The 15,984-nt window shown below is 47.0% G+C and overlaps 1 protein-coding gene across 3 annotated transcripts in view; it reads left to right on the forward strand.

Annotated features, from left to right (window-relative positions):
• Positions 1-8,869, forward strand: part of usp47 (ubiquitin specific peptidase 47) — a 259,715-nt gene extending 250,846 nt beyond the window's left edge. For all 3 annotated transcript variants that reach the window (XM_072466172.1, XM_072466171.1, XM_072466170.1), the window contains 3 exons: positions 4,627-4,674; positions 6,277-6,407; positions 7,294-8,869. In XM_072466172.1, the coding sequence (XP_072322273.1) occupies positions 4,627-4,674; positions 6,277-6,407; positions 7,294-7,468 (354 nt within the window). In that variant the 3' untranslated portion in view covers positions 7,469-8,869. The remainder of the gene's footprint in view (positions 1-4,626; positions 4,675-6,276; positions 6,408-7,293) is intronic.
• The last annotated feature ends 7,115 nt before the right edge of the window (positions 8,870-15,984 follow it).

A 15,984-nucleotide genomic window follows, 5' to 3' on the forward strand; every position in this document is an offset into this window, starting at 1 on the left:
AATAGATTTTTTTGAGGTGGTGAAATCATTGCCTCCGGGAGTGCTGGGGCCTAAATATTCAGCGATTGTAATTTCAGATCACGCGCCACATATGTGGATGTGAGATTGGAGTCGAGTCGGACACAGGGTCCTCCTTCAAGGCTGGATATGGCACTCCTTGCAGACAACTGCTTCCATGAGAAGATGGCCTCGGTCATCGGAAATTCCGAGAATGACAATCAATGGGGAGTTTTTGCCCTCTATATTCTGGGAGGCACTGAAGGCAGTGATCAGAGGAGAGACAATGTCGTATAAGGCCCATAGGGACAGGGTGGAGAGAGTGGACAGACTTATGTTGATTGGCTCCATTCTGGAGATGCACAGGCAGTATTCCGAAGCCCCAATGACAGAGTTGCTAGTAGAAAGAAAAAGACTACATATGTATTTTGAGCAGGTTTCAACCGCGGAGGTGGTGAACCACCTCCACGCTCAGGAGGGGCCTTTCACGAGTATGGTGACGAGGCCAGCCACCACTGGCTCACCAGTTGAGGCAGGCATGCAGCCAAAAGGGAGATAGTCTAGGGTAGGGAGGAGGGGGGCCAGCTGGTCACGGCTCCGGAGGAGATTAATGGAGCCTTTGGGGCTTTCTACAGGGAGCTGTACAAATCTGAGGCACCGGAGCAGGACTTGTGGATGAAGCAATTCCTGAACGGGCTGGATTTTCCAAGGGTACAGGGGATGAGGGAGCAGTGATTGTTGGGACTGGAGGAGGTTATGGGTGGTATCAGCTCTATGCATCGGGTAAGACACTGGGACCAACGGTTTTCCAGTAGACTACTAAAAGTGATTTGCTGCAGTGTTGGCGCCATATCTACTTGGGATAATAATCTTTATTGTCATAAGTAGGCTTACATTAACAATTAAATTACTGTGAAAAGCCCCGAGGTTCCAAACTCTGGCGCCTGTTCGGTTACACTTCAGGAGAATTCAGTATGTCCAATTCACCTAGCAGCATGTCTTTCAGGACTTGAGAGGAAACCGGAGCACCCGGAGGAAATCCACGCAGACACGGGGAGAACGTGCAGACTCTGCATAGACAGTGACCCAAGCTGGGAATTGAACCTGGGATCCTGCCACTGTGAAGCAACAGTGCTAACCACTGTGCTACCGTGTCACCCATGTTCAAAGACTCACTGTCCCCAGGGGATTTTGCCGCCCACATTAGCACAGGTGTCAATTTCACTGATCCTGAAAAAGACAAAGATTTGGTGGAGTGTGGATCATACAGACCCATCTACCTACTGAACACCGATGCAAAACTGCTGGCCAAGGTTCTGCCGAAGTGGCTGGAGGTTTGCTTGCCAGCGGTGATTGCAGAGGACCAGACCAGGTTGTCTCGGGCAGAGTTGTCAGCCAACCTCGGGCGACTGTTATGTGTGGTCATGTCTCCATCCAGGGAGGAGATACCTGAAGTGGTAATTTCCACGGATGCACAGAAGGCCTTTGATCTGGTGGAGTGGAGGTACCTCTTGGAGGTCCTGGAAAGATTTAGGTTTGGACCAACATTTATGGGTAAAATTGCTATACTATGCTCCTATGGCGAATGTCCAGATAAAGATGGTGAGCTCAGACTACTTCAGGCTGAACAGAGGCATTAAGCAGGGATGCCAGTTGTTCCCATTGCTGTTGCTCTGACGATTGAACCTCTGGTAGCCGCACTTAAGTCATCGAAGGGCTGGAGAGGCATTGAAAGGGGAAGCAGGGAACATTCTCGCCGGGCAGGTTTACGATGCGCCCAGTGGTGGTGGCATTGCTGAGAATCTAGAACCAATTCAGGCTACCTTTTAAACTCCGGGATAATAATATAATAATAATCTTTATTGTCACAAGTAGGCTTACATTAACACTGCAAATTAAGTTACTGTGAAAAGCTCCCAGTCGCCACATTCTGGCACCTGTTCGGGTACATGGAGGGAGAATTCAGAATATCTAATTCACCTAACAGCATGCCTTTCGGGACTTGTGGGTGGAAACTGGAGCACCCGGAGGAAACCCACGCAGACAAAGGGAGAGCGTGCAGACTCCACACAGACAGTGACCCAAGCCGGGAATCGAACTTAGGACCCTGGAGCTGTGAAGTAACAGTGCTACCCACTGTGCTACCGTGCTGCCCATGCGCCAATATGCAGTAACCCACAAATTCATTCCGTGTGAGATGGATGCAACATCCAAAATGTGGTTGACAAGAGGGGTCGAGAAGTTCAGGGATCTGTATGTGGACGGTAGGTTTGTGGGGATGGAGGAGTAGGTGGAGAAATTTCAACTCCCGAGTGGGAGAACATTCAGATACCTGCAGATACGATACTTCCTTTCAGGAGATTGGGGGGGTTAGGATGAAGCAATGTCTGCTGATGGACCTGCCGTTGCTTCTTAAGGGGAAAGGGGGCTGATGTCTTGGCCTTTGTCTCCCTGATAGTCCAGCGTCAAATTTTGCTCGGATGGAGGTTGGCAGCACCACTAGGGCCTTTTACTAGCCGGCGGACCTGGCAGAATTTCTATTGCTGGAAACAAAAAGGCCATCAGAGGGTCGGAGGAACGGTTCCGCTCCAGATGGGAGCAGTTCATCACTGTCTTTAGGACCTGTCTGTAGCCAGCAGCTGGGCGGTGTGTGGTGGGGGTGGGGGGGGGGGACGACGATTGGGGTTTCCTTTTTGTCTTCCCTCCTTTTCTTTAGGGGGTATTACCAAAGTTAGTTTTGTTAAAACGGAAAATGACAAACTTTTGCATTTGATTGTTCTGATGGTGTATATGAGTTGTTGTTTTGCTACATTTGGAATAAAAATATTTATTTTAAAAATGTGTGTCAATATTAATGCACAAGCCATTCTGTTCAGGGGGTGAAGAGATTTGTAAATCTGCAGAATTTGCTGGTCAATTTACGTCACTCCTCTGATAGCTTCACACAAATAATCCTGTTCTTGTTGGATTACCATTTTAAATAGCCATCAAACACACCACAGAAAATTAGGGTTTATAATTAACAACTTGAGTACCATTTTAATATCAATAATGCTAAAACAATGGCAATTAACCTCCCTGGCCTACAAAGGTGTTCGTTTAACCATTTGACACCATTCAACCTCATTCCTACAGGTTGCCAATGGATTTTAGAAGATTTTGTACTTGTCCTTTATCCCTTTTGTCTCAACCTAATCTTTGTTTCCCTCTTTACTTCTCTTTCTACACCTGATTTAATGCTAATTAACTCCCTCCATCATTCCTCTGTTTCTTTCTCAATCCTTTCTTCTCATTGATTAACAACTATTGGTGCTGTCTCTCACTGAAGTTGTTTATTGGCGCTCACTCCCAGGAAGTTACGCCACATTATGTATTGTTTCATTCTTACATTGGGCAAATTGGAAAATAAGCTATGAAGGAAGCAATTCCATCGATTGTTGTGAAAGGTTATAAATCATGGTTACGGCAGTCAACGTGATATTAAAGCACGGGTGGGGAGGGCGATATCTGCACACTCAACAACAACTTGCAATTGTACAATGCCTTCCTTCAACATCAGAAAAAAGTTCCAAAGCACTTAGTAGATACTTTCACTGCTTTCATGCAAGGTGTATTTCATCTCCACATTTCTCTTGCATTTTATTTCAAGATTTGTTTTCTAATTGACGAAATAAGGAAACAAATTAGAGGCCGGAGAGCTCAATTGGGAGTGGATATGGGACAGAGAACAGGAGAGTGGCCAATTTGTTTATCGCTTCCTAAAAAGAGAGAATTTGGATAATTTAACATTTAATTTTAAACTCGCAATTACAATGGATTCCAAAAGGGACAATTGTGTGTTGTAGAATTCTTTGAGCTGCTGACCGATGAGGTAGATGAGGGAAATGCAGTACATGGACTTTTGGGAAAGATAGAGGTTTAGACAAAGGGGGTGTCAGAATTTGCAGAATCGGAATGCAAAAGCAAACTTCACTGCAGGTTCATGGGACAGTAAAGGTAGAGTTGTCTCATTCTCCAAAATGTTAAAGTATGAAAACAAGTTTATAATTTGCAGAAAATCTAACCACATAAAGGAAACTGATGAATTTTTCAAAAATCAAAGTGGGTTAAGAACAAGGACATGGGAATTAGTGGATAGTTCTTTCAAACAGCCAAAACAGGCAAGGTGAGCCAAATGTTGAAAGGGTAGGGAAATTGAACTGAGAGGCACCCCGGAGGTCTGAGAGTCACCTCGGAGGTCTGCTTTGGGTGCATTGGGCTGGTTGAATGACCCCTTGGGGTATAAACATGAGAGATTGTGGAATATATGTTTAAGCCCATGAGCTGTTAGCTGTGGCCACTGCTGTTCCAGATACATCAGCATGCAGATAATATCAACCCAAATTCCCCAAAAGATCATTGTTTTCAGGTTGCACTTTAATACCTATTCCCTGTCCAATTCTGACGATACCTGGTGCGAGTAGTTCAGCATTTAAATCTAATCGAATGGGAGAAATAATGGTAGTGCAAGGTGACCAAGTCAGTTATGAAATAAACTACCGTAGTAATCGTGCACATGGCAGAATTCTGTGAAACACCTTGCTGTGTTCTGGCTGATGATCTTTTGTGTGTTTTTATGTTTTTCCACAGTTACATGCAATAAGTGAAATTCCCATTGAAAACATAGAATTTGCTAAGGTGAGTAGTTTAAAAGGAACACCTCAAAGTACTCATTCAGTTATTTTGAAATGTAATTCATTATAAGAGTATAGTTTTTAAAATTTGTTTATGGGATGTGGGTGTCCCTGGCTAGGCCAGTATTTATTGCCCTTCTCTAGTTGCCCTTGAGAAAGCTGTGGTGAGCTGCTTTCTTGAACCGTTGCAGCCCCTGAGGGTGTAGGTGCACCCACAGTGCTGTTAGGGAGGGAGTTCCAGGATTTTGACCCAGCAACAGTGAACGAGCGGCGATATATTTCCAAGTCGGGACGGTAATTGACTTGGAGGGGAACCTCCAGATGGTTGGTGTTCCCAGGTATCTGTTGCTCTTGTTCTAGATGGTAGTGGTTGTGGGTTTGGTAGATGCTCCCGAAGGAACCTTGGTGAGTTCCTGCAGTGCAACTTGCAGATGATGCACATGGCTGCCACTGTTCGTCGGTGGTGGTGGGAATTAATGTTTGTGGAAGGGGTAGCAACCAAACGGGCTGCTTTGTCCTGGATGTGTCATGCTCTTGAGTGTTATTGAAACTTCACTCATCCAGACAAGCGGAGAGTATTCCACCACACTCCTGACTTGATGGCTTTGGGGAGTTAGGAAGCGAGTTACTCGTCGCAGGACTAGCCTCTGACCTGTTATTGCAGTTACAGTATTTATATGGCTAGTCGAGTTCAGTTTATGATTAATGGTAACCTCCTGGATGGTGATAATTCAACAATGTAAGGGAGTGATGGTTAGACCTTCTCTACTTGGCGATGATCACTGCCTGGCACTTGTGTGGCATGAATATTACTTGCCACTTGGTCAGCCCAAGCTGACAGTTTTGTCACTTTTTTATTTTGCATAGAATATTACAGTACAGGAACAGGCCATACAAGAAACTGACCTGTTCTGACATGAAGCTCCTCTCATCCTACTTTATCTCGCCCTGTTAATGGTAAGATTCTTGGCAGTGTGGATGAGCAGAGAGATCTCGGTGTCCATGTACATAGATCCCTGAAAGTTGCCACCCAGGTTGAGAGGGTTGTTAAGAAAGTGTATGGTGTGTTAGCTTTTATTGGTAGAGGGATCGAGTTTCGGAGCCATGAGGTTATGTTGCAGCTGTACAAAACTCTGGTGCGGCCGCTTTTGGAGTATTGCGTGCAGTAGTGGACTCGCCAACACGAAGAGCATTCAAATGGTCATTGGATAGACATATGGATGATAAGGGAATAGTGTAGATGGGCTTTAGAGTGGTTTCACAGGTCGGCGCAACATCGAGGGCCGAAGGGCCTGTACTGCGCTGTAATGTTCTATGTTCTGTTGACAGATCATATATTGATACATTATTGCAGCGATTCCCAGCCTTTCAGATTTTTCACTCTGCGAGGCATTGTGTGCTCTGGTATGCTACCTATTTTGGAAAAAGTAGACAAGTTATCAGAAAATATCGGTTTCCTCCTCCCCCGAATGCTTCAATCTCCAGATACCTGCCGCAATAAGCTTCTTCTACAAATGGCAATTTTCAACAGATTGATTTAATGGCTTCTTAACACAAAGGGGCATCGCTGATAATCCATTAATGCTTCATTTGTTGTATTGTGCAGGGCAGGGGAACGTTTCCATGTGACATTTCAGTACTGGAAATTCACCAGGATTTGGACTGGAATCCTAAAGTCTCAACTTTGAATGTCTGGCCACTTTACATCTGTGATGATGGAGCAGTCATCTTTTACAGGTAAATGGATTCGCCAAACTACGCGGCAATCGCATTTTGTCATCTCTAATACAGTAACACTGATCTATTGAAATAATCATTGTCGGGTCAATAGAAAAAGACAGATTTTCATATGTATGGCACTATTTGCGATTTGAAAATCTCAAAGTGTTTTACAGCCAATTAAGTTCTTACTACCTCAGTACTACACTGGAATGACAACCTGGAATCTTGTGCTCCGAAAAAATAAAATAATCTTTATTATTGTCACAAATAGGCTTACATTAGCAGTGCAATGAAGTTACTGTGAAAATCCCCTAGTAGCCACATTCCACCACCTGTTCAGGATACTGAGGGAGAATTCAGAATGTCCAAATTACCCTAACAAGCAGTTCTTTCAGGACTTGTGGGAGGAAGCCGGAGCACCCGGAGGAACCCACGTAGACACGGGGAGAACGTGCAGACTCCGCACAGACAGTAACCTTGCGGGAATCAAACCTGGGATTCTGGCGCTGTGAAGCAACAGTGCTAACACTGTGCTACCATGCCGCCCTCAAGTCACTGGAGTGGGACTTTAACCCACAATCTTCTATGAATTTATTACAATGTGTTGGCGATCTCCATTGAAGTTGCTGATGGACCTTGCCCCATCAGACTTTTTGAGTGAACCGTTTTTGAGATCAGATTAAAAGTTGTGTGTTTGGATTAAGATATTTGGAAATAAATTGCTGTAAATTATTTGATGCATTACTTTAAAGTGGCTTCTTTATTGGGTGAGTGCGATCATTACAAGATATCATCCCAATACGTGCCTTTAGGAAAATAAATCCCAAAGTCCATCATTCTAAATAAGTGTATTCCTGGCAGCCTGTTAATTAATTCGTTTCCCTGCACCTTTTCTCTGCAGAGACAAAACTGAAGCCCAGATGGAGATGACCAATGAACAACGCAACGGGCTACTGAAGAAAGAAAGCAGCCGGCTGCAAAAATCAGGCCACCGTGTGAACTACTCACCTCGCAAAGAGAAAGCACTGAAAATCTATCTGGACGGCGGTCCCAGCAAAGACTCCAGCCAGGAATGAAACCTGGCCCAGCTTGGGTCATCCCTGGAACCAAAATCTGATTCACCACTGCTGTGTAGAACTCCTGTGGCTGTCCCATTCATCATTAGGTGTACCTAATGACACCAGCACTGATTGGCTTATTGCCCACCAATCAGAAGCCCAGTGCCCAGTTGGGGGTCACTGTCTGACTTTGAATCATGTTGTGCACTATAGTCTATTGTACTGTAAAGTTAAAAGGGATGTGCAAAAAATGGGGTTAAAACGATTGAAGATAATGCGGACTCTGCACAAATTCGCGAGACATGCTAGACCCCTCTACCCAACGGGGATTTTGTAGCTGAATAAAAGCTGTGCACAGTCCTAAGAATTTGTCATTTATTTTATTCATAAGTGTGCACATACCTCATTGATGAATTTTTAAAAATACCTAGTATATATGGGATAGGATGGGGAGTTATTAATGTAAGTGGAGTGCCATCAGAATTACAGAACAAGAGGCGATTGTTGATTATAAATCGAATGAATGTTATGAGCAGCTTTTACTTGGCCTGCGTGTGGTTTGTAAATCTGCGCAAACTCATGTTACCAGAGGCGTAGTGACTGTAACTGATTGATTTTTGTTTCCCAGGTCATGGATTTTGAGGTTCCAGCACTTGTATGTTTCAGTGAATGTACAGACACTGACATAAGCTGCTGCTTGGCGTAGGTTACCGGGGTGAATACATTGACTATTGTTTGCCTCAGGCGTGTTCGGGTGTGCATATATATGGCAGGCATGCTGTAATCCACAAAGAAACATACCACATGCCCAGGCACATGTAACACGCATGTGCACATGCCACACACAGGAACGTGGTACAGTGTTAGAAGGCTGCTTGAACTGTTGCATTTTTAGGAGCTTGCTTTCTTGTCAGTTGGTATTTTGCCATCAATCATTTTTGATGCCTTTGTTCAGTTTTTGGTTTTTACCTACCTTAAAGGCATCTTGGTTCTAATTATGTATATTGTACTTTTGTCATCCTGTATCAAAAGGTTTAATTACTTTGTGAATCTTGTTCCATGAAGAAGCACAATGATTTTAATTTTCTGCTGTATTTAATTCACTTGACATAATAGATCATCTTCAGTGAGAATTTATTTTCAACCAACTCAAAAGAAATTTTTAAAGAAAGCAGTTGGAACGATGAGCTTGTTTCATGGCTAGATTCACTTCACTTCACTTAATCAAAGAGCACGTGGAAGTGGAAGCTTTAACTGCAGCACAAATCACATCACCATTTTCCCTCTAGGATTTCCCCGGAGACCTCTCAATTTTTAATGAGACGGATCATCAAAAATGTTTTTTTGGTGAAAATATTTTTTCATGGCCAATGCTGTTCACAATTGAGTAACATGTCAATAAAACATTTATTCATTCTATTTTGATTCTGAAGTTTACATTTTATGGTGGCAGATTCAAGCTGCCTCTGACTAAGATATAACATTTATATTTTTTGCGAGTATTTGGATATTATGGAAGTCTGTTTATACATAAATATTAGATTTTGCACAAAAAATGTGGGATTTAATGAAACAGCAGCACCAAGCGTTCACTAATTTTTGTAAGTGGACCAATTTGGAGAAGAATATGCATTAAATCATTTTTCTAAACTGCTGGTTAGGTCTTAGCTGCAGCAATGTATCTAATTCTGGGCACCACTTTAGGAAGGAAATCAAGGACTTAGTGAGGGTGCAGAGGAGATTCATTTAAATGGTACCAGGGATGAATGAGGGACTTCAGTTCTCCTTGGAGCAGATAAGCTATGGTCCATGGGATACTTTTCTTTCTTAGCTGAGATATAGATTATAGTTGTTCAGAAGATAGGCTGGAACTGCATAAACACTGGACAGTCTAGAATACTCAGCACAGTTCTGGTCACTGCATTACAGGAGGGATGTGATTGCACTAGAGATGCAATCACAGAATTGATTTAAGAGATATTACTGGGGATGGCAAATTTTAGCTCGGAGGAAAGATTGGATAGGTTGGGAGTTATTTGCTTTGGAACAGAGGAAGCTGAGGTGCATCTTAATTGAGGTGTATAAACGGAGGAGATTTGATAGTGCATAGAAACACACAGGTTAAGATCCAGATGGCATGGATTTATTGTAATTGGCAAAAGGAGTGGAAAGGAATAGATAAATCTTTTCCCCGAGGGGTGGGGGTGGGGATTCTGGAACTCCCTGTCTGAAAGGGTGGTAGAGGCTGAAACCCACATCAAATTTAAAAATGATACTTGGATACGCACGAGGTGCCGTAACCTGCAGAGCCATGGACCAAAAGCTTGAAAGTGGGATTAGAATGGATTGCTCTCCGTTAGTTCGAACATAGTGGCCTACATTCCTGCACAATAGATTCTGTTTAAGTTGGACGGTTAAATGACATTTTAAAGATGCACTGAGCATTAGGAGTTCTGATGGAGTGAGCAAGGGGAATCCTCCAGTGGAAGGGAAGTTGGTAACCAGAGGGATATAGCTTTAAACTGACTGCCGGAAAAAAGGCAGAAAGATGATTGTGTTATGATCTGGAATGCATTACCTGATGGTGCAATGGAAGTAGATTCATTAGTACCTATCAAATGGGAATTGGATAAACATTTGAAAAGGAAAACATTGAAGTGCTTTAGGTAAAAGTAGGAGTGGGGCTAATTTGAAAACACTTTCAAAGAGCAAGCACTGGTATGATGGGCCAAATGACCTCCCTCTGCACTGCATAGTTCTATAATCCAGTACCTGCATTCTTAAAAGTTATATCCCCAGGGGAAGAGAGAAATGTATGTTAAATCAAAGTGTGCTGAGTACCATTTCTTCTGTTCAGCATCTCCATTCATTGCAAGTCAAATCAGAGGGAAGAGGCTTGTACTCAATGGAATCAGACAGTCCTCAATAGTCACAGATGAGAACGTGACTCAAGTTGTGATGGAAATCATTGGGAGAGTATCCCCTATGACTTGATTGAATTCTTAAATAACTCGGGGAATGAAGTTCTCTGCTGGACGTTGTTTATTTCCATTTCCAAAAGGCATTGGAAGCAGATTTGAATCGGTTGGTGAATGGGCCCCTTTGGTCACTCAGTGTGGATAGGGGCAGCATTAAGGAGCAAGGAAAATAGTTCCTCCCTATCCAGACCCCTCATGATTTTGAATACTTGTATCACCTCTTCTCTTTAGATTGTATGGAGCCCAAATGATTTGGTTGAGGCAATCAACTATTCATGTTAACTGACAATTCAAAGGTAGGTGGAAAAATAAGCTGTGAGGAGGATACAGGCCGCAATAGTTTATAAAACAGTTAAGTGATCGAACCAGAAGGTCACAGATGTTGTATAATGTGGGGAAATGTGAAATTATCATCTTTGGAAGAGTAGAAAAGCAGAATATTTTTAAAAGATGAGACTTGTAAATTTCCGAGGAATTTTGAGGGTTCCTGTGCATTAATCAAGCAGTTGACATGCAGACACCAAGCAAGCAATTATAAAAGTAAATGGCATCTTGGCCTTTATTAAAAAGAGATTGCAATGTAAGAGTAAGGCAGTCTGGGTGATATATTGGGGGCTATTCTCCCAAATGGAGCCCAAGTCTTCGCGCTGTCGTGAACGCCATCGCGTTTCACGACGGCGTGAACCGGGCCCGGGTACGACCTATTCTGTCCCCCACAGTGGGCCAGCACGGCGCTGGAGCGGTTCACGCCACTCCACTCCAGCCTCCTTTCCCGGTGCCAAATGGGCGCCGCGCCAACCTGCACATGCACGGGGGACTTCTTTAGCGCGCCGGCCCCGACTCAACATGGCATCGGTGTTCACGGGCCGGCCGCGCAGGGAGGTATGCCGGGGGGGGGGGGGGAAAGAGGCCAGCCCGCCGATCGCACCCCCCCCCCCCCCCCAACCTTTCGCCCAGAGTCCCGCCGGTGTCATTCACCCCTGGTCACTGCCGGCGGGACTCTGTCGTATCCGCATGGCTGTTCAGCCCATCCAGGCTGGAGAATCGGCCACCCTGCTGATGCCGGCGCCGCGCCAAACCCGCCAGCACAAATGGCGGCATTTCCCTCATCTACCTCATCGGTCTGCACCTCGGAGAATCGCGCGCCAGCGTTGTGGCGCGGTTGCGCCGATTCTCTGGCGCGGGGCGTGGAGAATCGCCCCCATAGTGCTTTGGTGAGGCTACAGCTGGCATGCCAGAGATCACTTTTGATCTTACTTAAAGGATGTTCATTATATCCTGGAATGGGAGGACTGTCCTGTGACAAAAGATTGGCCCGATACTCGAGTTTAGACGATGAGAAGCCACATTGAAGCATTTAAATTATTTTGATAGGGTACATGATGAGGTACATGATGTTTGCCCTGGCTGGAGCACCTAAAACTAGGAGGCAAAGTCTCAGGATAAAGTGGAAATCTCTACCCCAGCAAGCAGTGGATGCTCAGTCATTTATATTCAATGTAGATCAATAAAGCTTTTGAGGAACTTCCGGAGGCGGCAACGGAGTGAGTGGTCGCACATTTGGTAGCTCCTGTTTGTTGCAGTCGATTTTGGGCTTTTCCCCCATTTTTCAAGTGGATGTTTGACGGAAAAAGGTGTCGGGAGTGTGGGTAGAGGAGCTTGACCCTCTAGTTTATGGAGCTGTGGACCAGTAGTGCTCCAAAAAAGAATAAGTTGGTCGAAGCGGTTGTGGAGCTGGCAACGCACGTGGAGATGGCGGATGGCCAGTGAATGGCCCTGTCGGCTCAATGATCAAGGAGCAGCTGGTGAGTTTCTTGAATGAGAAGTTCACCCGGCAACTAAAGGACAGTCTGGAGAACCTGGCCAAGGCGGTGGACTTGATCAAGGCAGTGGTTGACCACGTGGAGACGAGGCTGGCAGCCCAGGGACAGGCAATCCAGAAGTTGGAGGAGCTGACGGGGGAACACTGCCGTCGCCTCGATGGTAGCGGAGATGGGTCTAATGAAGGACCACCAGAAGTGGCTGGAGGAGAAGGTGGAGAACCGGTCACACTTACAGAATATTCGGATCGTGGGTCTGCCAGAGGGGTGCAAAGGAGCCGGTGCTGGCGCGTACGTGGGGAAGATGCCCAAGAAGCTGCTTGATGAGGGCATTGATGAGTAGGCTCCAGGGAACAAGCCGTCGAGGGCGATGGTGGTGTGGTTGCCCCGGTTCCTTAATCAGGAGCAAATCATGAGGTGGGCCAGGCAGACGAGGTGCTGCGCTTGGGAGGGCAGTGAGATTAGTGTGTACCAGGACCTGGGAGCAGAGCTGGTCAAGAGGAGGGCAAGTTTCAATAAGGTCAAGGTGGCCCTCAACAAGAAGGGAGTGAGATTTGGACTATTTTACCCAGCGCGCCTATTGGGGCCGGGAGCTGTATTTTGGATCTTCGGAGAAGGCAGCGGAGTTTGAGAGACAATGGACTGGCAGAAGGTGGTCCTTGAACTTTGGTGGAGGAGTTGTGATGCTGCTGTAAAAACCTTTGTTCGGGGCCATTTCTTTTTTCCCTTGTTTTTGTCTCCAGTTCTGTATTTTTTGTTTTTTGTGAAGGGGGGGGGCAGGGAGGGTTTCTTTTTTCTGCTCCTATTGATTGCACTAATGTTTGAGCGGCGGGGTGGGGGGGGGGGGGGGGGGGGGGGGAGGAAATCAGTGGTGGGGTAGGATGCTAGGCGCCAGGGGCGGGAGCTTCTCGGCGGTCTAGTTCACGGAAGTACAGTGTAGGGCGAATTGAAGGTTAGCAAGGGATGGGGGGAAGGGAGTAGTACTGCTGACAGGGGTGGGGCCTTTAAAATGGAGATGGAGGAGGAGGAGGGTTGATGACGATGGGTGCCCGAGGGTGGGCCAAGGGAGGTGCGGGACAAGGGCCAGAGGCTGGCCCAAGAGGGGCCATGGCTGATTAGCAGGGTTTCTCCCGAGCAGGCTGGTCACGTAGAACTTTCGAAGTTTGAATGGGCCGGTCAAGCAGGCCTGTGTGTTTGCACATTTGAGACAACTGAAGCCGGATGTGGCCATGCTGCAAGAGACACACCTGAAGGTGGATGACCAGATCAGGTTGAGGAAGGGATAGGTTGGGCAAGTATTCCAATCGGGGTTGGACTTTAAAAAGAGGGGAGTTTGTGATCGAGGTGGGGAATATAAAAGGTGGATTCCGGGGGGGGGGGAGAAGATATGTCGTGGTTAGTGGGAAATGAGGGAATGCAGGTAGTATTGGATGATATTTATGCCTCGAACTGGGACGGTATGGAATTTATGAGGCACGTGCTGGGGAGGATTTTGGACCTGGATTCTCATTGGCTGATTATGGAGGGGTGAGACTGCAACATGGTCCTGGATTGAGACTGGACTGGTTGAGCCCTAGGTCAGGGAAGGGATCAGCTACAGCTGAGGAGCTCCGGGGGTTCATGGAGCGCGTGGGGGGGGGTTTGATCCGTGGAGCTTTGGGTGGCCAAGGCGGAACAAATTTTCAGTCTGCTCCCATGTGCACAAGGTGTACTCCCAAATAGATTTCTTTATGCTGGATAAAACGCTACTGGCAGAGGCTGAATATTCAGCAATGGTGGTGTCGGACCACGGCCCGCATTGGCTGGACCTGCGAGTGAGCAAAGGAAGGGCCCAGCGTCCACAATGGAGGCTGGATGTGGGGCAGTTAGCGGAGGAGGAGGTGTGTGAGCGGGTGAGGGAAGCCATCCGGGGGTATATAAAGATCAACGATACGGGGGAGGTGTCGGCGGGTACGGTCTGGGAGGCACTGAAGTCAGTTATCAGGGGGGAATTTATTTATATTCGGGCACACAAGGAGAAGGTGGAGTCGGTGGAGATAGAGAGGCTGTTGGGAGAAATCCTACAGGTGGATAGGAGGTACGCAGAGACCCCAGAGGAAGGGCTTTTGAAGGAACAGCAGAGGCTACAATTGGAATTTGATCTATTCACGGGCAAGGCGGTGGGACAGCTGAGGAGAGTGAGAGGGGCGGTGTATGAGTACGGGGGAAAAAGCGAGCAGGATGCTGGCACATCAGTTGAGGAAGCAGGAGGTGTTGAGAGACAGGGGAGAAGGTGGTCTTGGATCCGGGGGGGTGGGGGTGGGGGGTTAATGGGGTGTTTCGAGATTTCTACAGCAAGCTGTATAAATCGGAACCCCCAGGCGGAGAAGAGGGGATGAGGTGATCTTTGGGAGGGCTGGAGATCCCGAAGGTGGTCGGGCAGCTGGTTGGGGGCCCCAATTAGGCTTGTGGAGGTAATAGAGGCGATGCAATTGTGGAAGGCCCCAGGACCGGACGGGTACCCGGTGGAATTTCATAAGTTTTCGGGGGTGCTGGGAGCATTGTTGGTTAGAGCCTTAAATGAAGCAAAGGAGTTGGGAGTGCTCCCACCGACGTTGTAGCAGGCATTGATCTCTCTCATTTTGAAGAGGTACAAGGACCCGGAAAACGGCGGGTAATATAGACCAATCTCCTTATTGAATGTGGATGCCAAATGGCTGGCAAAGATCCTGGCCACACGGATCGAGGATTGTGTCCCTGGGGTAATAGGGAAGGTCAGGTGGGGTTTGTTAAGGGGTGGCACCTGGCGACCAATATTAGGAGGCTCTTGAATGTTATCATGATGCCTACAGAGGGGCATGTGGTTGAGGTAGTGGTAGCTATGGACGCAGAGAAGGCCTTTGATCGGGTGAGGTCGGAGTATTTTAGGCTGTACCGGGGGTCGAGGCAGGGATGTCCACTCTCCCCACTGCTGTTTGCCCTGGCCATAGAGAGCCTTTGGCAATGGCGCTGCGAGCTTCGAAGGTCTGGCAGGGGATAGTGCGAGGTGGGGTGGAGCATAGGGTCTGGCTCTATGCAGATGATTTGCTCATAAATATCAGGCCCATTGGGGGAATCGGTGGGATTATGGGGACACTAGAGGAATTCAGACGGTTCTCGGGGTATAAATTGAATATTGGCAAAAATGAGGTTTTTGCAATCCAGGCAAGGGGGCAGGAGAAGAGATTGGGGGGAGATGCCATTCAAGGTGGTGGGAGGGTGCTTTAGGTACTTGGGTATCCAGGTGGCATGGGAATAGAGGAGGGGGGGAGAACTGGCTCTTCCAAACTTTATTAACTATTACTGGACGGCGAATATATCGATGGTCGATGTGGGTAGTGGGGGAGGGGTCGGTGTGCGGAGGCGGCATCCTGTAGGGCACGAGTTTGAGGGCATTGTTAAGGGCACCTCTGCTGTTCTTGCTGGCTTGGTCCTCCACAAGCCCGGTAGTAGTGGCAGCACTAAGGATGATGGGACAGTGGCGGCAGCACAGGCTTTGGAGGGGGCATCGGTGTGGGCACCGATATGTGATAACCATCGGTTCGCTCCGGGGGAGCTGGATGGGGGGTTTCGGATCGCTCCGGGGGAGCTGGATGGGGGGGTTTCGGAGATGGCAGCGAGCGGAGATCAAGAGATTTGGGGAAATCTTTCTTGATGAGGGTTTTCTGAGTTTGGAGGAGCTGGAGGAGGAGTTTGAGTTGCCAAGTGAGAACGGGTT

Source organism: Scyliorhinus torazame, chromosome 10, assembly GCF_047496885.1.
Source record: "Scyliorhinus torazame isolate Kashiwa2021f chromosome 10, sScyTor2.1, whole genome shotgun sequence".
Lineage (NCBI taxonomy): Eukaryota > Metazoa > Chordata > Chondrichthyes > Carcharhiniformes > Scyliorhinidae > Scyliorhinus > Scyliorhinus torazame.